The 21,434-nt window shown below is 50.0% G+C and overlaps 1 protein-coding gene across 8 annotated transcripts in view; it reads right to left on the bottom strand.

Moving 5' to 3' along the window:
* Window positions 1-21,434, bottom strand: part of BRF1 (BRF1 general transcription factor IIIB subunit) — a 71,391-nt gene that overhangs the window by 37,515 nt on the left and 12,442 nt on the right. For 7 of the 8 annotated variants that reach the window (XM_073799973.1, XM_073799971.1, XM_073799974.1 and 4 more), the window contains one exon: window positions 7,070-7,243. The exons of the other annotated variant lie outside the window; for it this stretch is intronic. In XM_073799973.1, the coding sequence (XP_073656074.1) occupies window positions 7,070-7,243 (174 nt within the window). The remainder of the gene's footprint in view (window positions 1-7,069; window positions 7,244-21,434) is intronic. 8 annotated transcript variants of the gene reach the window in all.

Below are 21,434 nucleotides of genomic sequence, written 5' to 3'. Positions count from 1 at the left end.
CGATCTTACCACAAAGAAAGCTAAAGGCCCCGATGGCTTCACTGTGAGTTTTCCCAAACATTTCAAGAGGAAACAGTACTGGTCACCACTGGACTGCCCAGGGTGCAGAGCGCGAGGGGCACCTCCCAGCGTCGGGGCAAGCACGGCTGCGACACACCCAGTTGACGAGGACACCGCAAGAACACAGGCCACCTGCACAGCTCCACCCAAAATACCAGCAATACCTGGAGAGGGTAACTTGGCATGACCACATCTGGGTATGCAAGGGTGCTTTAACCTTAAAAATCAGTCAGTGTGGTGGTCCAACGGTTAGGACTCCAAGCTCCCACTGCCGGGGGCCCAGGTTAGATCCCTGGTCAGGGAACTAAGCTCCCGAAAGCCGCGTGGTATGATACCCCCCAAAAAAATCGGTCAGTGTAATTCACCTCGGCGCAGATTAAGGGGAAAAACCCCACATGATGATCATACCAATACATACACAGATGACTCAACACCCTTCACTATAAAAGCTCCTGGCAATTAGGGAAAAGGAAACACCTTCAACCTGTTACCTGATAAAGGCATCTTAGAGCACACGTCTAAGGCGCTGGAACCGCTCTTGGGAGCCAGGACAGAGCCGAGGACACCCCCACTCCTGCGCCCTGCTTCACCCCTTCACACCCCACAGGGCACCACAGGCATGCAGACAGCCAAGAGAAACACACGACAGGCATACAGATCAGAAGGGAGCAACTAAAACTGGCCGCAGACACAACTGTATACATGAAGAAAACAAAACAAGAGGGCTTCCCTGGTGGTGCAGTGGTTAAGAATCTGCCTGCCAATGCAGGGGACACGGGTTCGAGCCCTGGTCTGGGAAGATCCCACATGCCACGGAGCAACTAAGCCCATGCGCCACAACTACTGAGCCTGCACTCTAGAGCCCGCAAGCCACAACTACTGAGCCCGCATTCCCCAACGACTGAAGCCCGTGCGCCTAGAGCCCATGCTCTGCAACAAGAAAAGCCACCGCAATGAGAAGTCCACACACCGCAACAAAGAGCAGCCCCCGCTCGCCGCAACTAGAGAAAGTTCACACGCAGCAACGAAGACCCAACGCAGTCAAAAATAAATAAATAAATAAAATTTTTAAAAAAAGAAAAAGAAAACAAAGCAAGAGATCCCAAAGCTCAATTAGTGAGACTGCTCACTGCGTTTTGTATTTTTAGATCTAACGTCAGCACACCTCAGCTGCGCTTCTATACACTGGAAACAAAAGACACCATTACCCGCGCTCGAAACACAAATACTTAGGAATCAATCTAACGAACAAAGTGCAAGACCTCCTCATCAAAGATGAGAGAAAGCAGAGAACACGTCAAGAAATGAGGGAGGGCTTCCCTGGTGGCGCAGTGGTTGGGAATCCGCCTGCCAATGCAGGGGACGCGGGTTCGAGCCCTGGTCTGGGAAGATCCCACGTGCCGCGGAGCAACCAAGCCCGTGCGCCACAACTACTGAGCCTGTGCTCTGGAGCCACAAGCCACAACTGCTGAGCCAGCACGCCTAGAGCCCATGCTCCGCAACAGGAGAAACCGCCGCAATAAGAGGCCCGCACACTGCAGGGAAGACTGGCCCCTGCTCGCCGCAGCTAGAGAGAAGCCCGCACGCAGCAAAGAAGACCCAACGCAGCCAAAAATATAAAATAAATAAATTTAAAAAAAGAAAGAAGGGATATTGATCGATTGGAAGATTCAGTATTGTTAAAATGAATGTCAATTTTCCCCAAATTGATCCACAAACCCCAATCAGAATCCCAGAAGTTTTTTTTACAGAAATAGACAATCTGATTTAAAAATTTATACAGAAAAACAGACGGCCACGAACAGCCCGACACCCCTGAGGCAGAAGAACAGCTGGGATTCAGGGTCTCATGCCACAGATCCTGAGACAGGTTAGAAACCCGCCATACTGAGAACAGTCTGGTATTGGCACAAACAGACCGACAGAGGGGTCAGGGACAGCAGCAACAGGCCCCCACCTAAGATCAAAGCAGTGGTGCCACCACTGCGCGCTGGGAGGAATGGCTGTCAACAGGTGGCACCTTGTCACCTGGACACCCAGTGGAAAGCAGCAAACTCTGACCATCTCCTCACAACGGACACAAAGACCAACCCCTTAGAAGTCCTCAATCCAACGGGAAATGTAAAACCAAAAGCTTCCAGGAGGGAACACAGGAGAATATTTCCAGGATTTGGGGCAAAGATTTCTTAAACGGGACACAAAAACATTAATCACAAAGGAGAAGATGGATAAATTGTACTTCATTAGAATTAAGAGCTCTGTTCATCAAAAGATACTGCTGAGAGGTGGAGGGCAGCCAGGACGGGGAGGCTACCTTCCACGCAGATGCCCAGCCCTGGCCTCGGCCCAGGACATGCCTGCTGGACCCCAGGGTGTGCCCATGCTCAGCATTACTGGATGCTGGCAGGCAGGACACACTGGCCAGCAGGTCACAGAGCTCCAGAGGCCCAAGGCTGGCCAACACTGGGCGGTCCTCTCCATCTCTGCCTGTCATGGGTTTGAATTTGCAACTTCCTCATGCCCAGTGATGCTGCGTGCCTGCCGACAAATGCTAATCAGCCCCCCTGAGGCCTTCTTTTGATCACATACTCTCTGCATGATACCACAGATACATAACATCGTATCATACATTCGCCCAGACCCACGTAACGTACAACACCAAGAGTGAGCCCCAAGGTAAACAAACCGTGGGCGCTGGGTGATGATGAGGCGTCACTGTGGGTTCACCATTGAGGTGTCACTGTGGGTTCACCATTGGTAACGATGCACCGCTCTAGGGGATGTCCATCCTGGGCGATGCTGTGCATGTGTGGGGACTGGGGGGTATGGGAAATCTCTGTACCCTCCTCTCAATTTCACTGTGAACCTAAAACTGCTCTTAAAAATAAAGTCTATTTAGGGCTTCCCTGGTGGCGCAGTGGTTGAGAATCCGCCTGCCAATGCAGGGGACACGGGTTCGAGCCCTGGTCCGGCAAGATCCCACACGCTGCAGAGCGGCTAAGCCCATGGGCCACAACTACTGAGGCCTGCACACCTAGAGCCCGTGCTCCACAACGGGAGAAGCCACTGCGATGAGAGGCCTGTGCACCGCAACAAAGAGTAGCCCCCGCTCGCCGCAACTAGAGAAAGCCCGTGCACAGCAACGAAGACCCAACACAGCCATAAATAAATAAATTAATTAATTAATTAAAAAAATTTTTTTCCTTCAATTCTTAGGTTGTCCCTGGGGAGGCAAGCAGAGGGGGAGGGGCGGAGGGAAGCAGGTAATGGTAGGCTGGGGAGAAGGGAGTCCCCAGCTTCACTGCCCTCCAAGAAAGAAGATCCCCAGGTGAACCTGAGAAGAGGGACAGAAGCTCATTCTGGAAGCCCCCCCGCCCCAGATCTGCACACCAGAACCCGCTGTTAACAAGACCCTGGGTGTCTGAAGCCTGGGAGAGAAGAAGATCTGAAGGTCACGGTGGGCAGGACACGGCTGTGGCCGTGGGCACGCTCTACACAGAAAGGGTGACAGATGACAGCAGCCTCCTGGCCTAGACCACTGCTAGGGCTCACTTGCTCATACACAGGCCTGCTGGCAGTTCGGCTGGAACCCAATAAATACCAAAGACTTAAAAAATAGCTGTGGGCAAAAACACACCTCCCATGGATGTGTTTCACGAGAAGTTGTGGTGAGATTTCCCTAGGGGCACAGTGGATAAGACTCCACGCTCCCAATACAGGGGGTCCGGGTTCGATCCCTGGTCCTGGAACTAGATTCCACATGCATGCCGCAACTAAACGTTCACATGCCACAACTAAGGAGCCCACGTGCTGCAACTAAGGAGCTGGCAAGCCACAACTAAGGAGCCCACGAGCCACAACTAAGGAGCCCGCCTGCCGCAACTAAGACCCAGTGCAACCAAATAAATAAATAAATAAATAAATAACTTCCCTGGCGGTCCAGTGGTTAAGACTTTGCCTTCAAATGCAGGGAGTGCAGGTTCAATCCCTGGTCAGGGAGCTAAGATCCCACATGCCTCAAGGCCAAAAAAATCAAAACATAAAACAGAAGCAATATTGTAACAAATTCAATAGGGACTTTGAAGATGGCCTATGTTAAAAAAAAAGGGGGGGGGATTCCCTGGTGGTCCAGTAGTTAAGACTCTGCGCTCCCAATGCAAGGAGCTTGGGTTCGAGCCCTGCTCTGGGAACTAGATCCCGCATGCATGCCACCACTAAGAGTTTGCATGATGCTACTAAAGATCCCACGTGCCACACTGAAGACCCCACGTGCTGCAACTAAGACCTGGTACAGCCAAAACAGATAAATAAATAAATATTTTAAAATACATAAATAAATACATTTTTAAAAAGCTGCAGTAACCATCTGGACACACAGCTCGGGAAGATGCACTGGCTGGGTCACCGGCCTGGCAGCAACAGGGGTGTCTACTCACAGCCTGAAAGTTTCTGCCAAATACCCACCCAGGGACAGACGGTCTAGAGAGCAGGTCTCTCCTCAGCCTGCCCCGGCGAAGGCTTTACCCTCTGTGGGTCGGAGGCGGGGAGGGGAGGCGCTGTCTGCAGGGCCGTTGCAGCCCCAGGCAGCAGAAACAGGAGGGCAACCTGGGGCAAGGAGAAGAGAGTGAATGAAGCCTTCAGATGCGCTCTAGGGGCTTGGAATTTACGTGGAAGGAAAGGAGGTGGCACTGGTGGGCGTCGGACAAGTCTGGGGACCCCGCTGGGGGATGGGGGCAGGGGAGTGTCGTCAACCAGAAGAGGACAGAGAAGACCGTGTCACACTTGTGCCCCCCCCCCGCCGCCGCCAAACGGCCATCCTGAGGGGACCACCAGCAGGCCCAGCGGCCAGAGTGCTGGACTCCCCGCACACTGCTGTCTCATCTTCAACAGCTTCACAAGGTCAAAGTCAGGGCCACAAATGCACCTGTTCAAGGTGTACACTCAATGGCTCTTAGTCTATTTACAGAGCTATGCAAACATCACCATAATCTAACTTAAAGACATTTTTATCCCTCAAAAAGAACCGCCCCTACCCCCACCCCACCCCCGTCACCACCCCCAGTCCCGGCACCCACGGATCTGCTCTGTCTGGATCTGCCTCATCTGGACGTTTGGTATTCAGGGAATCACACACGTGCGGCCTGCGGTGCGGCTCCTCCACGGGCGCCGCGCCGCATCCAGGGTCACGTTTCTCTGCAGGCGGCACGCCGCTCCGCCGTGTGGGAGGCACCCACCCCTCGGGTGTGGGCGAGCCGGGGCTGCTGTGGGCGGGAGGGGCGGGGCTGCTGGGCCCCCCCCCCTCACTCTCCTCCACCCGGGGGCGGGGCCACGTCTGGACCCCTGGACGAGGTGCCCGCCCCTTCGCCCCAGGGGGGCGGGAGGAGCGCGAGGCGGGGAATGGAGCAGCCGCCTCCAGAGCCCCGCCCGTCCGTACACCTGTGTCCGCTCCCCGACCGCCCCTGCGGCCCCCGCGGCTCCGGCTCCGGCTCGGGCCACGCTCAGGAGGCAGAGCGGGGCCCTGACCCGAGCGCCCGCACCTCCCTGCAGCCCCCCCCCCCCCCCCCCCCCCGAGCCAGGCCGGGGCAGGCCTCGCCGCGGGGCAAGGCGGTGACCACGGACGGAGCTCCACTGCGCCACCTCGTGGGACCGCCAGAGCGCGCAGCTTCATCCCGTCAAGCAACAAACGCTTTTATGCTGAAACGGTACCTTTCAAAAACTGAAAGACATTTTAGTGAAAGATTCTGATATTGAGGGTCGCCCACCCACGCACACTGTCTCGAGGACCCTTCCAGCACTCCATGCAAACGGGGGCGACGGCCAGGCCACCCGCCATCGGGGAAAGCCTGCGCGGCACATGGAAGGAACAGCAGGGGAGGACGGAGCTCGAAGAGGCCACCGCTCCCACGAGAGACCAGACGCCGTGGCTCCCACGAGAGCCTCGCAGGACCGCCTCACAAGGAAGGGTGCGGACAACACGGAGCTACTCCAGCTGAAACCGTGAAAGCAGAAACGCAGGCCTGGCTGTAAGATAGACTCTCCCAAAGCAGAAGGTAAGTCAGTGGGAAACAGGAAAGGAGACCAGAAGACAGGGCAGCAGGGCAGCAGAGTGAACAAAGACGACACAAAGGGAGAAGCCACAGTGACTCCAGAAGCCGGAGGCGGGAGGCCGCGGGGGAAGGGCCGCTGGGGGCACCGCACGTGGACCTCTGAGCCTGAAGACAAACAGGAGGTGCTACAGCCCGGAGAGCAACGCAGCGTCCCCCACAGAGGACGCCGAACCAGGGCATCCACCTGTCCCACAGGCGCGCGGGACGCAGGGAGACTAGGGGCACAACTGTCCAAGTGCTGGGGAGACCAACTTCCAGCCCAGAATCCTGCCAGACTATCCCCAAAGCTTGGGCAGAAGGAAGACCACAGGGGGTCAGATGCTCAGAGGCGCCCGTTCTCAGAAGCCACGGGGCACGTGCTGTCACATAAGTACGAGGACACAGGGCCAGGAGCGTGGGTCCTGCAAGGAGAGGCGAGGGGAAAAGAGACACGAGGAGGCAGCGAGAGCAGAGGCCAAGTGGAGGGGCCAGAAAGCCCCAGAAGGCCCTCTTCAGGAAGGCGCGATGGACAGAATTCCCGACACACGCAAACGCCTGCAGGGCAGCCGAGGGCGCCCCACCGTCCAGGCACAAGGGGAGAGCAGAGCACCGTGCTCTCGGAGAAGGCGGGGCTGGCGAGGAGGGGATGAGGTCAGCAGCCCCTCGGGACACCGGCCTGGCTACAACTGGCCAACCGCAGGAAGATGCTGAAGAGTCCTCCCCAGGGGCCGAGGGGGGACGGGCACCCAGCTGCCCAGCTCCTCAATCTGTGAAAGTCTCCTATCCGTCCAGACGGTTAATCCAACAAGGTGCTCCAATTAAACACAAACACTAAGCTACTGGGACACGGAGCCCGACAGCAGAGGGAGGCTGACCAAGAGCCAAGATGGGGTCCTCCAAGAGGTCCCCAAACCAAAGGATACGCGGGGTGCCTTCCGTCCGGCACACCAGGTAGAGGCAGGCCGCGATCACGTGGGCCATCTTCCGGCCACGGGTCAGGTGCTTGCTCACGGCCATCTTGAAGAAGTTGAAGGCTGTGTCCAGGCAGTGTTGGTTCAGCTGCAGCTGGTTCCCCAGATGATGGATCTGACGCCTCCCTAGGACACAACACGAAACGTTACCGCGGGTTCCCAACTGTCCGTTAACTGACAACTTTGTTAAAAATAAAAGGGTCACACGACCGCCTCAGCAATTTAAGATGGAAAGTGAAGATCTACCCTTTTCCTTTTACACTTTTAAGTTCACTTTTTGCATGGGTTCCAGTAAAATTTTATGTATGGACACTGGATGCAAATTTCCTATTATTTCACGTGCAGTGAGACGCTCTCCTCCAGGCTGGAGGGGCATCAGGCCCAGGGGGCAAGGGCCCTTCTCAAGGGCCCTGAGCTCAGTGTGTCTGGAAAGGGCTCTGTGCAGGCCGGCCAGCCTGGTGCTGAACACCATTAAACAATATGGCCAGCAAGTTCCACACACTCAACCTCAAACGCCCCCTCCCCGTGGGTGAGCTCCCCAGGCTCTGCCTCCTGCTCCCACAGCCAGGGGGTGGGTCATGCCCACCCAGCCTTCCCTAAGGCCCCCCCCCCCCCCGCCAGCCTTGGTGAGGCCACGGACAGCACAGGCAGATTCAGGGAGGGAGGGGCGCGGGCCCTCGCACGGCCAGGATGTCAGCTGACCCGGGCCACAGTCTGCGTCCACACCTCTTAATGAAGCAAGGCCATCTCAGAAGCTGTGGGCCAAAAGACGGCAGCAAGAGAGGAAGCAGACATGCTGCCCACACACCAGCGAGCCATCGTGGGCCATCCCGCACGCGGCAGCGCGTTGCCCTTGTGAGCCAGAGCGCCCACAGCTTCCTACGTCTCTGCTCCAGGCCCAGCCCACACCCACCTCCATGTGCTGTGTTGGCACAGCGAGCAGACAGGTCCCAGCACAGACTCCAGTTCCACCCAGTGTCCTCGGCACCCGAGACCCTCTCTCCTCTGGTGAAGGCCGCCCTACGCTGGGCCAGGGACCTCTGCTTCGCCCACAAAGAGCTAAGAGCCGATTCCGCTGCGCTCTTTGACAAGGACCATGGGCTCAGGGAAGCGAGGGCTGTGTGGTCTCCTCCAGCCTCGGCCGCTAACGGTATGGCCCACACACCCCACACACGCCAACACTGACCGCCGGCCAAAGGTGGGCACCCAGAGAGCCAGCGCCCCGGGGAGCCGGCCACAGGCACGCAGGCTGGCAGCCCAGGGATGGGCCTGACGACCGTGGCATCAGGCAGTCAGCATGTCCCAGAAGCGTCCCTGCCCTTTGTGGCCCTGCTCCCTCGACCCCCAGCAAAGCTCGCCTGGAGCCCACACAGCTCTGAGGCCTCTGGTCAGGTTGCAGTGACAAGGGATCACGCTCGCCGCGCCAGAGCCGAGTCCGGGGAACAGCCGACATACTGACCATCTGGACAGAAAGACAGGGAGGCTGGGCACTGGCTCCCCGTCAGCACTGCATGCTCTCACGCCAGACACACCAGACAGACAAACGCGGTCCACTCCGCAGCCCAGCCGGCTCGGAGGTAAACGGGGCGGCGGATGGGAGACCTGCTAATGCCGGGGTCTCGCTCCCAGCCAGCTCCTCAGTGCGCGTTTGGGAGCTCCTGCAACGGAAGGTGAGAGAGAGATGCTCCCCAGAGGAGCTCACAGACGCCAGGACCCACCCCACCCCCCACACCATGGGCCAGGGCCCCCCCAGCAGCTTGGGGGGCTTGAAGTTATTACAGTAAGTTATAACATCTTTATTGCAATGTAAGTCACGTACTGTAACATTTGCCCACTTAAAATGTTCATAGGTTGAGTGGTTTAGTATGTTCACAGAGTTGTGCGACCCTTACCACACCTTGGTACATTTTCATCACCCAAAAGGAAACCCTGTACCCACTGGCAGTTACTCCCCACCCCCCCAAATGAGTTTTTAATTCACGCAAGTTCGGCAGCACAATTGGCAACTGAGCAAATCACATGACGCAGGCATGTGTGCAGCTTTTAAATGCACGAAGATGTTATTAACAAATGCAAGCTCATGCAAAACAGACTCCCGACTAACCAACCACAGCTTCCTCTCCTTGGAATAGTAAATGAATGCAAAAAGGCAACGCACTAGCACATAGGGTGTTCAAATTTTTGACATTTTGTAAAAATAAGGCCTGCTTCTCCCTTCGAGACGGTGGCCAAACAGCATCCTTCCAGGACGGTGGTGACGGCAGAGAGCACTAGAATGAACACAGAGCAGCATGCGGGCAGGCAAGTGCCCCGGGAACATGTGGAAGGAGGGTCTAACCTGGCCCAGCTCAGGAAGCTAAGCCACGACATCACAGGGCTTCCCCCAGAAGCCTCCCTCGGGCCGGAAGGACCTTCACAGCGCCAGCCAGGCCTGTGCAGCTGGCCTGACTCACGGTGCACTAGCATGTCACACCTGTCCCCACGCAGCGACACACTAGAAGCCACTCCCATGGTCACATCCAGGGGCACTCAGAAGCCAATGGGTGCCCCAGGTGGGCGACAGATGTAAAGAGTTCAATTTAAGACCCGCGTTCGTATAAACATGAACTAACAACTGAGAATCTGTAGAAAACGCCAACATGAAGAGGGAGAAACACCAAGCTCCACAAGCAGACTGCTAACAGAAGAGAGCTTGGCAAGCCCCATCATAACCTCAAAATATTAGAAAGATGTCGATTCATAGAAATGTATGAATAGGCTGTAATTAAAAAGACACAGTCCGGGGCTTCCTTGGTGGCACAGCAGTTAAGAATCCGCCTGCCAATGCAGGGGACACGGGTTCGAGCCCTGGTCCAGGAAGATCCCACATGCAGTGGAGCAACTAAGCCCATGTGCCACAATTACCGAGCCTGTGCACTAGAGCCCGCAAGCCACAACTACTGAGCCCGTGCACCATGACTACTGAAGCCCGTGCGCCTAGAGCCCGTGCTCCGTAACAAGAGAAGCTACCGCAGTGAGAAGCCCACGCACCGCAACGAAGAATAGCCCCCGCTCGCCGCAAACAGAGAAAGTCCAAGTGTAGCAACGAAGACCCAACGCAGCCAAAAATAAGTAAATAAAATAAATTTATAAATAAATAAATAAAAATAAAAAGAGAGCTAGGAGTTGGAGGAAGGGACCCTCCCAGAATGCAGCCCCAAAGGAGAAGGGCAGCTGCCAGGTGACAAACCACAGAGGGAGGCTCACAGCTGACATGGGCAGGCCTCTCCCTCCAGACAGGGAGCAGACTTTTAGGCAAGAAGGATTACTAGAAATAAAGAGGGCATGTGATAAGAACATACGAATACCACAGGAAGAAATAACAGCCCTACAGTGTGGAAATTAATAAGGGCAACTCGCTTAAAACGGAGGCAGGAATCCCTGAAAGGGGCGCTCCCACACCAGTCCCTCCTTCCCAGCTTGCTTCGCATTTCTGGGCAGGAAGAAGCTGGTGCGCTGCCCTGGGAAGAGGAAGGAAGATTTTCTCCCGGCCCAGCAACAGCCCAGCCAATGAGAAACCGCCACCACCCTCAACTCTCACTTTCCTTCAATGGAGACTGGAAAACCTTCAAAGCAGTCCCGCCCAACTTCCTTCTTCCCCCGCCCCCCCCCCACCCATAAAATAAGGCTCCTCTCCATTGTTGCAGGACTTGCCTGTGGTTTGCCACAGCTTGGGGGTCCCGAACTGCAATTCCCCTGCCTCTCCCGAGTAAACTCATGTTGCTGGTAACATAACTGGCTGTTGTATTTGAAGGTGGGCAACAGTATGTACTTAATAGCTTACCTTCAAAACATACAAAGTAAAACTTGACAGAACTAACAGGAAAGGGACAATGCTACCTGACAGAATTCCGAAGACTAAAATGGCGCAGGGATGAGGGCCTTAGCACAAAAGGCGCTGCTGCAGGAAAGATCTGCTGAGGGCCACTGGGAGCAGCAGGCAAGGCTTCAGGGAGAAGCAGGGTACTGCACAGCCACTAAGTTCCTCCCTGCAATCTTGCAGTAACATGTGCACATTAACATCCCCCCTCCCCGGGGAGGTGGACTCAGTTTCCCTCCCGTTTCTGAGTGCGGCTGGACTCAGTGAGTTGCTTCTAAGGGACAGAGGATGGAAAAGAAACACGTGAGACATTTTGTGGAGGACCCTGGCAGTGTTCTAGGCCAACATCACCAGAGCCAAGTCACATGACCTGAGGTAGCCCTGTTATGGGGCAAAGAGAAAGGCGCCACGTCTTTGTGGGATCTCCCCCCAGAATCCACAGCAAACTCAAACTGAGGAACCTTCTATAAAACACCCACGCAGGACTCTTCCCGTGTGTCCAGGTTGGGAGAAACTGTCACAGATGGGAGGAGACTATGGAAGGTGAGGCTACATGCATCCCGGGGGCCCCGACTGGACCCTGAAGCAGAGAGGGCATGAGTGGGCAGACCGGGACAGGGAGCCAGGTGTGCAGCGTCGTCAGCAGCCCTGTGCCACGTGCCACACCTTCTCAGCATGGATCACTGTGCCAAGGTTACGGACCCATGTGTGTGTTACCGGGAAAGCTGGGAACCGGAATGCTCAGGACGCTGTATCTGCAACTCTGCTGTAAGTCTGCAGGTCTGACACCATTTTAAATAAAAACTTTAAAAAAATCCACAGAACTAAAAGGAGAAATAGCTATCTGTAACACAACATGGTAAATCAACTATACTTCGACAACAACAACAACAACAAAAAAAAACAAAGAAATAGCTATCTCAAAACTTGGACGTTACAGCTAGACCAAAGCTTAGAGAAATGTACATCTTAAATGCAAATATTAGAAAAAGAAAGCCTGAAAAACTGATGAAGTTTCCAACTTAAGAAGCCAAAAAAGAATAATGAACTACACAGAAGATGTGGAAGAAAGAGAATAATAAAGAACAGAACCCAGTCAAATAGCAAACAGACAGCAGATCAACAAAGCCAAATGCACTCTTTGAAAAGATGAACACAATTGCTGACCTGATAAATCCCTAGCAAGGCCGATCAAGAGAGCAAGGGCCAAAGCGCAAATTCCTAATGCCAGGAATAAAAGCAGAGCACCACTAGAAAGCCAGGAAACACGGTAAAAGCGCAAGAGAATATTATGAAAGACTATGGCAACAAATCTGAATTTGAATTACTGAAACAGATATTAAATTGAAAAGCACATCTTACCAAAACTGACAAGAAGAAATAGAAAACCTAAGTGGGCCCAGTAAAATCCTATTTAAAATTGTCCTGTTAAAGAAATGTATCTGTAATTAAAATCTCCTTACAAGGAAAACTCAAAGCCCAGATGGCTTCGCTAGTAAATTCTTCCACACATTTAAAGAAGAAACAGGTAAATCACACACAGCTCTTAAGAGAACAAAAAAAAGAACAAGGTGTCAAGACCCAATGAGATTTATTCCAGAAATGTGGGGTGAGCTTCCCATTCACAAAATCAATCGGCGTAATCAATTACAATAACAAAATTAACAGAAAAAATATATCATCATTTCAATAATACAAAGAAGCATGTGACAAAATGCTAACATCATTCTCAGTAACAGAGAAATACTGACCACTTCCCATCACTGTCAGGAATCAGACAAGAACACCCAATCCCACCATTCTATTCAGCACCTCCCTGGAGAGTGTAGCAACACACAGCAATAAAAGTGTAACAAAGCCCTGAAAATAAATGATGACCATAAAGACGGGAAAGGAAGAAGCAATAATGTCTAGTCCCAGACCACATGAGTGTTAATGAAGGAGAGAATTTATAAACTATTAGATTTCATAAGTAAACGAAACAATTCTCCACAAATTGATCTATAGATTCAATGCAAATCCCAATCAAAAAACCGGCAGGTTTCCCTGTGGAAACCAACAAGCTGATTCTAACATTTATTTTGAAACGCAAAGGAGCTAGAATGAACGAGCTAGAACAACAAAGCTGGAGAACTCACACCACCACGTTATCACTGGAATGCCCAGCGATCAGGACGATGTAGCACTAGCTCAGGACAGACAGACCAACCGACAGCAGTTACAGAGTGTGTCTGTGGTGTCTTACCAGAGTCTGGAATTGACTCCTCCGTCTACGGCCACTTTATTTATGGCAAATGGACCAATGCAATTGACTAGGAAAGAATGGTCTCTTTGATAAATGGTGTTGTAACTGGATGTCCACGGTGAAAAATGCAAACCTCAAGGGAGCGGATCAAGATGGTGGAGAAGTAGGACGCAGAGCTCACCTCCCACAGATACATCAAAAATACATCTACAGGGGCTTCCCTGGCGGTCCAGTGGTTAAGACTCTGCGCTTCCACGGCAGGGGGCGCGGGTTCGATCCCTGGTCAGGGAACTGAGATCCCACATGCTGCGAGGTGCGGCAAAAAATTTTTTTAAATAAAAAATAAAAAATACATCTACCTGTGGAACTCTCACAGAACATCTACTGAATGCTGGCAAAAGACCTCAGACCTCCAAAAGGGCAAGAAAATCTCCACGTAACTGGGTAGGACAAAAAAAAAAGGGAAAAAAGAAAGAGAGAAGGGAATCAGGACAGGACCTCTGCCCTGGGAGGGAGCTGTGAAAGAGGAAAGCTTTCCACACATGGGAAGTCCCCTCACTGGTGGGGAGATCTGTCAGGACAGAGGGGAGCGCAGAGCAGAGAGAGACCTGCACAGAGGATCGGTGCCGACAGGCTCTCCACAGTCTGAGACGCCCGTCCACGGGGACCGGTGAGGGCTGGGTGCTGAGGCTTGGGCTTTGGAGGTCAGACCCTGGGGAGAGGACCGGGCTTGGCTGCACGAAGACAGCCTGAGGGCGCTGGGGTGTGGTGCGCCACAAATGAGGGAGTCCAGAGAGGCAGGGCACCACTGTTGGGGGGCACACAAGGAGAGGAACAGGCCCACCATAGGAGCTTCTTTGTCCATGCTCTCACGCGGCAGGGCACCGCCTGCAAGAGCTCTAGGGGCAGGCGCTAGTCGCTGCTGCCATCTCAGACCTCAGAGGCAGTGCGGGCCAGCGCTGCCGAGGGTCCTGTGAGCTGGTGCAGGTCACTGCCCCCACCTTCCCGGAGTACGTGCAGCCAGCTGCCTCCACCAGGGACCCATGACCAGAAGCCAACCGCTGCCCCGCCCCCCCGGGAGCGTGCGCGTGGGCCATGCACCTGCACGCCCCTCTCAAGGGGATAAAGGCCGGCACATGCTGAAGGAGACAGCAAGTGTCCAAAGCAAGAACAGCCCTCACGCCAAAAACATATGAAACCCACACAAGCTACACAGAGATGTGCCGGCATATACAGAGCCCTCCGGGACGACAGTAGAGATTTGTTTCTCCTGAACTCACAGAGTAAGGGAAACATAAACAAAATGAAGAGGCAAAAAAAAAAAAAAAAAAGAAGAGGCAGAGGAAGCACTCTCACTTAAAAGACCAAGAGAACTCCCCTGAAAGAACAGTGAAACCTCTTCAGTCTAACAGACACCAGGTTCAAAAAGTCAGTAATGAAAATACTGAAAGAATTAAGAAAGACTATTGACAGAAATGCAGATTACTGTAAAAAGGAACTAGAACTAGAAAGAGGAGCAAAGAAAAATTAGAAAATTCATTTGCTGAGACAAAAGCTGAGCTAAAGGCAGAAAAGCAGAATGAATAATGCAGAAGAAAGAATAAGTGACCTGGAGGACAGAATAGTGGAAATTACCCAATCAAATCAGCAGACAGAAAGCCAAATGAAAAGAATGAAAGCAATATGAGACATATGGGATAATGTAAGCAGGCCAATGTACACATAACAGGGATTCCAGAAGGAGAAGAAAGAGAAAAGGGGACCGAGAATGTGTTTGAAGAAATTATGGCTGAGAAATTCCCAAACCTAAAGCAGGAAACAGACATCCAGATACAGGAAGTATAGAGGGTCCCAAACAAGATGAACCCAGACAGACCTACACCAAGAAATACTGTAATGAAAATGACAAATGTAGAGATAAAGAGAGGATTCTAAAGGCAGCAAGAGAAAAACGGAGTTAATTACAAGGGAACTCCCACAAGGCGATCAGCTGATTTCTCTGCAGAAACACTGCAGGCCAGAAGCGAGTGGCAAAATACACTCAAAGTCTTGAAAGAAAAAACCCTGCAACTGACTGTAGGACACTCTACCAGCAAGACTATCAGGTAGAATAGGAGAAATAAAGAACTTCTCAGACAAGCAAAAACGAAAAGAATACAGCAATACTAAACCTCTCCTGAAAGAAATACTGAAAGGTCATCTCTAAATAGAAAAGCAGCAAGAAGATATAGGAAGGAGGAAATCACAATCGGACAGTAAATCACTTAAATTATCCAGTTAACAGATCAAAAAGAAAAAAAAAACCTATATGTGAAAGCAATGATAAACACAAGGAACAACAAAAGGATAAACATGAAGATGTAAAAAGGGACAACAAAATCATAAAATGTGGGGAAGGACAGTAAGAAAATGCAGATTCTTTTTCTTTTTCTTTTTTTTCAGAATGTGTTTAAGCCTATATGACTATCAGTCTAAAGCAAGCAGATATAAGAAGGCGTTCACACACTTGAAAAACAGGGCAACCGCAAATCAAAAATATACAACAGATTTACCAAAACCGAAAAGAACACAAGCATGAAAGGAAATCATCAAACCACGAAAAGAAAAACAAAAAGAAAGGAACAAAGAAGAAACAAAGAATCAACTGCAAAACAAGGTCTGAAATGGCAATAAATATATATGTATCAATAATTACCTTAAATGTCAATAGACTGAATGCTCCAATCAAAAGACACGGAGTGGCAGACTGGAGTTTAAAAAAACAAGAGCCAGGCTTCGTTGGTGGTGGATCAGTGGTTAGGAATCCGCCTGCCAATGCCTGGGACACGGGTTCGAGACCTGGTCCGGGAAGATCGCACATGCCGCAGAGCAACTAAGCCCGTGAGCCACAACTACTGAGCCCATGTGCCACAACTACTGAAGCCCACGCGCCTAGAGCCTGTGCTCCACAGCAAGAAAAGCCACCGAAATGAGAAACTCACACACCGCAACAAAGAGTAGCCCCCGCTCACCACAACTAGAGAAAGCCCACGCACAGCAACAAAGACCCAACACAGCCAAAAATAAATAAATAATTTTTTTAAAAAAAAAGAGCCTATAACACGCTGCCTACAGGAGACCCACTTTAGGGCAAAGGACACACACATATTGGAAGTGAGGGAATGGAAAAAGACATTGCGTGCAAACTGAAATGACAAAAAAGTGGGAGTCACACTATTCGTATCAGACAAAATAGACTTTAAAACAAAGGCCATGAGGAAAGATAAAGGACACTATATAATGATAAAAGGATCAATACAAGAAAAGGATTTTACACTCATCAACATATATGCACCTAATATAGGAGCACCAAATACATAAAACAAATACTAACAGATAAAGGCAGACAAAGATAGGAATACAATAACAGTAGAAGACTTTAACATCCCACTCATTCAATGGACAGATCTTCCAGACAGAATCAATAAGGCAACAGAGGTCCTAAATAATACAACAGTTAGACTTAATTGATACTTTCAGGACATTACATCCAATAAAAAACCACCAGAATACACATTCTTTTCAAACGTACATGGAACACTCTCTAGGACTGACCACATACTAGGGCACAAAACTAACCTCAACAAATTTAAAACTACAGGAATTATTTCAAGCATCTTCTCTGACCAAAATGCCAATGAAACTAGACATCAACCACAGGAAAGAAATGAGAAAAAAAAAGAAGACTACATGAAGACTAAGTAACATGCTACAAATACCTTAAGACAGACAACAATGAAAGCAGAACCATACAAAATCTATGGGATACAGCATGAGCAATTCTTAGAGGGAAGTTCATAGCAATACAGGCCTTCAAAAAACAGGAAAAATCTCAAGTAAACAACCTAACCTACCACCTAAAAGAATTAGAAAAAGAAGAACAAACAAAACCTAAAGTCAGCAGAAGGAAGGAAATAATAAAGATCATGGAGGAAATAAATGAGATAGAGATTTTAAAAAATAGGGAAAAAAAATCAGTAAAACCAAGAGCTGGTTCTTTGAAAGGGTAAACACAATTGGCAAACCTCTGGCCAGGCTCACCAAGAAAAGAGAACCCAGATAAACATAATAAGAAATGAAAAAGGAGAAATCTCACCTGACACCGCAGAAATACAAAAAAAAAAAAAAATAAGAGAATACTATGAACAACTATACAGCAACAAATTTGACAACCTAGAAGAAATGAACAACTTTCTAGAAACATACTGCCCACCAAAACTGAATCAAGAAGAAATAGATGATTTGAACAGACCAATCACTAGAAGTGAAATAGAATCTGTTAAAAAAACAAAACAAAACAAAAACCTCCCTACAAACAAAAGTCCAGGACCAGATGGCTTCACAAGCAAATTCTACCAAACATACAAAGATGAATTTATACCAATCCTTCTCAAACTCTTCCAAAAGAATAAAGAGGAGGGAACACTCCCAAAGACATTCTATGAAGCCACCATCACCTTGATACCAAAACCAGACAAAGACACCACCAAAAAAGAAAGTGACAAGCCAATATCTCTGATGAACACAGATGCAAAAATTCTCAACAAAATATTAGCAAACCGAATCCAATAACACATAAAAAAGATCATACAGGGCTTCCCTGGTGGCGCAGTGATTGAGAGTCTGCCTGCCGATGCAGGGGACACGGGTTCATGCCCCGGTCCGGGAAGATACCACATGCCGCAGAGCGGCTAGGCCTGTGAGCCATGGCCACTGAGCCTGCGCATCCGGAGCCTGTGCTCTGCAACGGGAGAGGCCACAACAGTGAGAGGCCCGCGTACCACAATAAAAATAAAAAAGGTCATACACCACGACCAAGTGGGATTTATCCCAAGTTCACAAGGATGGTTCAACATTCGCAAGTCAATCAATGTAATACACCACATTAACAAAAGAAAAGTCCAAAACCACATGGTCATCTCAAATGATGCAGAAAAAGCATTTGACATGATTCAACATCCATTTATGATCAAAACTCTTATCCAAGTGGGAATAGAGGGAACATATCTCAACATAATAAAAGCCACTTATGACAAACCCACAGCCAATATAATACTCAACAGTGAAAAGCTAAAAGCCTTCCTGCTAAAATCTCAAACAAGACAAGGATGCCCACTCTCACCACTTCTATTCAACGTAGTATTGGAAGTCCTAGCCAGAGCAATCAGACAAGAAAAAGAAATAAAACGTATCTAAATTGGAAAGGAAGACGTAAAATTGTCACTACATGCAGATGACAGGATACTATATATAGAAAACCCTAAGGACTCCACACAAAAACTACTAGACCTAATAAATGAATTCAGCAAAGTAGCACGATACAAGACCAACATTCAAAAATTGGCTGCATTTCTTTACACCAACAATGAAATATCAGAAAGGGAATGTAAAAAAAAAATACCTTTTGAAATAACACCAAAAAATATATATATATACATATACACCTAGGAATAAACCTGATCAAGGAGGTAAAAGACTTCTATGCTGAGAACTATAAAGCATTAATAAAAGAAATTAAAGAGGATTCAAAGAAATGGAAAGATATCCCATGCTGTTGGACTGGAAGAATCAATAGTGTTGAAAGGGCAGCACTATCCAAAGCAATCTACAGATTTAATGTGATCCCTATCAAAATACCCAGGACGTTTTTCACAGAACAGGAACAGATAACCCAAAAATTTATATGGAACCATGAAAGACCCAGAATTGCCAAAGCAATCCTGAGGGAAAAAAACACAGCAGGAGGCATAACTCGCCCAGACTTCAGACAATACTGCGAAGCTACAGTAATCAAAATGGTGTGGTATTGGTACAAAAACAGACTTACAGATCAATGGAACACAATAGACAGCCCAGAAATAAACCCATACACCTACAGTCAATTAATCTTCGACAAAGGAGGCAAGAAAATAAAATGGGAAAAAGATAATCTCTTCAGCAAGTGGTGCTGGGAAAGTTGGACAGATGCATGTAAATCAATGAAGTTAGAACACACACTCACACCATACACAAAAATAAACTCAAAATAGCTTAAAGACTTAAACATAAGACATGACACCATAGGGACTTCCCTGGTGGCGCAGTGGATAAGACTCCATGCTCCCAATGCAGGGGGCCTGGGTTTGATTCCTAGTCAGGGAACTAGATGCCACATGCATGCCACAACTAAGAGTTTGCATGCCACAGCTAAGGAGCCTGCATGCTGCAACCAAGGAGCTGGTGAGCCGCAACTAAGGAGCCTGAGAGCTGCAACTAAGGAGCCTGCCTGCCACAACTAAGACCCGGCACAACCAAATAAATAAATAAATAAAGGACATGACACCGTAAAACTCCTAGAAGAGATCACAGTCAAAACATTCTCTGACATAAATTGTACCACTGTTGTCTTAGGTCAGTCTCCCAAGGCAACAGAAATAAAAACAAAAATAAACAAATGGGACCTAATCAAACTTACAAGCTTTTGCACAGCAAAGGAAACCAGTGATAAAGAATCTGCCTTCCAATGCAGGGGACTCGGGTAGATCCCTGGTCAGAGAATTAACATCCCACGTGCTGCTGGGCAACTAAGCCCTCACACCACAACTACTGAACTCGTGCACCTCAACGAGAGAGCCCATGCGCCGCAAACTACAGAGTCCACATGCCGCAACTAGAGAGAAGTCCAGCGCTGCAACGAAGAGCCCAAGCGCCACAAAGAAAGATCCTGCACACCTCAACAAAGATCCTGCGTGCCACAACGAAGACCCAATGCAGCCAAAAAAATAAAATAAATGTTAAAAATAAAGAATGTAAAAATGTATTAAAAAAAAAAAAACACACACGGCAGCCAAAATTGGAGATGCCAAACGTCCATGGATAGGAAAAGCAGATAAATAAGTTGTGGTATATTCACAAATGAAATCCTACGTGGCAATAAACAAACTGCTGAAATACACACACCAAAAGGACATTCTCTGTGATTCTAATTGTCTGAAGCAGAAAACCAAGTAAAACTAATCGACAGTGGGGAGCTTCCTGGGGTACAAGAAACATGCTCAACCACGATCTGAGCCCAGGCCTTAAGTCACACACATTAATCAAGCAGCTCACTTAAGGCTGGTATATTTTACGCACTTTACTATACATACGTTATACCAAGAAAAACAGAGAAACAAAAAGAACAGAATAAAAAGTTTCCCTGAGAAATGCCTCCCATGTGAAAGGGTTCATCAAGTCAGTGACCAATGCTCCAGCCTAGAAGCATTTCAGAACTTCCAAGATAGACAGAAAACCCCAAAAGGGCCCAATTAAGCAAGAAAAAGAGAGGGAGACGGACACTCAGATTGGACCAAATCGCCTCGCTGGCACCCAGGATGCCCTTTCCACGCTAAGTGGGGCGCCCACTCCAGCCCCGCCCAGGCACCCGGAGGGAAGAGTCCAGGGCTTCTCTCTCACTGAGCTGCACCTCAGTTGGGACCTGAGCACGTTCCCAATAAACCAGAGACGGCCCTAGAGAGGGACCTGCGCGGGCACCACACCTCCAGGGAGGGAGGGGGGCCAGGAGGCGCAGACCCCCGCGTGAACGGAATCACAGTCCAAGCCGTCTGTTCCTCTCCCAACTCTCTTGTTTTCTAAGAAAGGCACCCAAAACCTAACACAAAGAGTAACAGCTGAAGTTAAATCCATAGATTTCAACCCAATCCAACAGACTGGGGGTGGGTGGTGGGAAGTGAAAAGACAGGAGTCTTCCCCGGGGGAGGACAACAGGTCAGCTCCGGTCCGGTCCGGAGAAAAGAGGCACCTTGTGGAGAGACGGCACCCCTCGGTCCCTGCAGCCCCCACCCAGACAGAGATAGGACGATAACACCGGGGAAGGCAGCCGAAGACAGGAGGGTACACCTACCACGGTGGGCGGAGGGAGGGCCAGCCCCTCCTCAGGGGCCAGGCCGCTGGCCGCTGACCCCAGGCAGGAGCCCCAGGAAAGGTGTGAGGAGGACGACAGAGTAGGCTGCCCCCCAGGCTCTGGGCCTCCCCGAACAGCTGAGTGGGCTCCACCTCGGCCTCAGACCTCAGCGAGCCCGTTCCGAGGAGTCCGCGAGTTCTGCTTTGATTTTGTACTTAAACCAAGGGCTATCTGAAGTTTTTTTTAATTAGGTGGGTTATTTCTCTTCCTTTATTGCTAGTTTCCAGTTTCA

The sequence above is a fragment of the Tursiops truncatus genome, chromosome 2 (assembly GCF_011762595.2).
Source record: "Tursiops truncatus isolate mTurTru1 chromosome 2, mTurTru1.mat.Y, whole genome shotgun sequence".
NCBI lineage: Eukaryota > Metazoa > Chordata > Mammalia > Artiodactyla > Delphinidae > Tursiops > Tursiops truncatus.
Note: the sequence above shows the minus strand (reverse complement) of the source record. Positions and strands in the feature narration are given on the sequence as shown.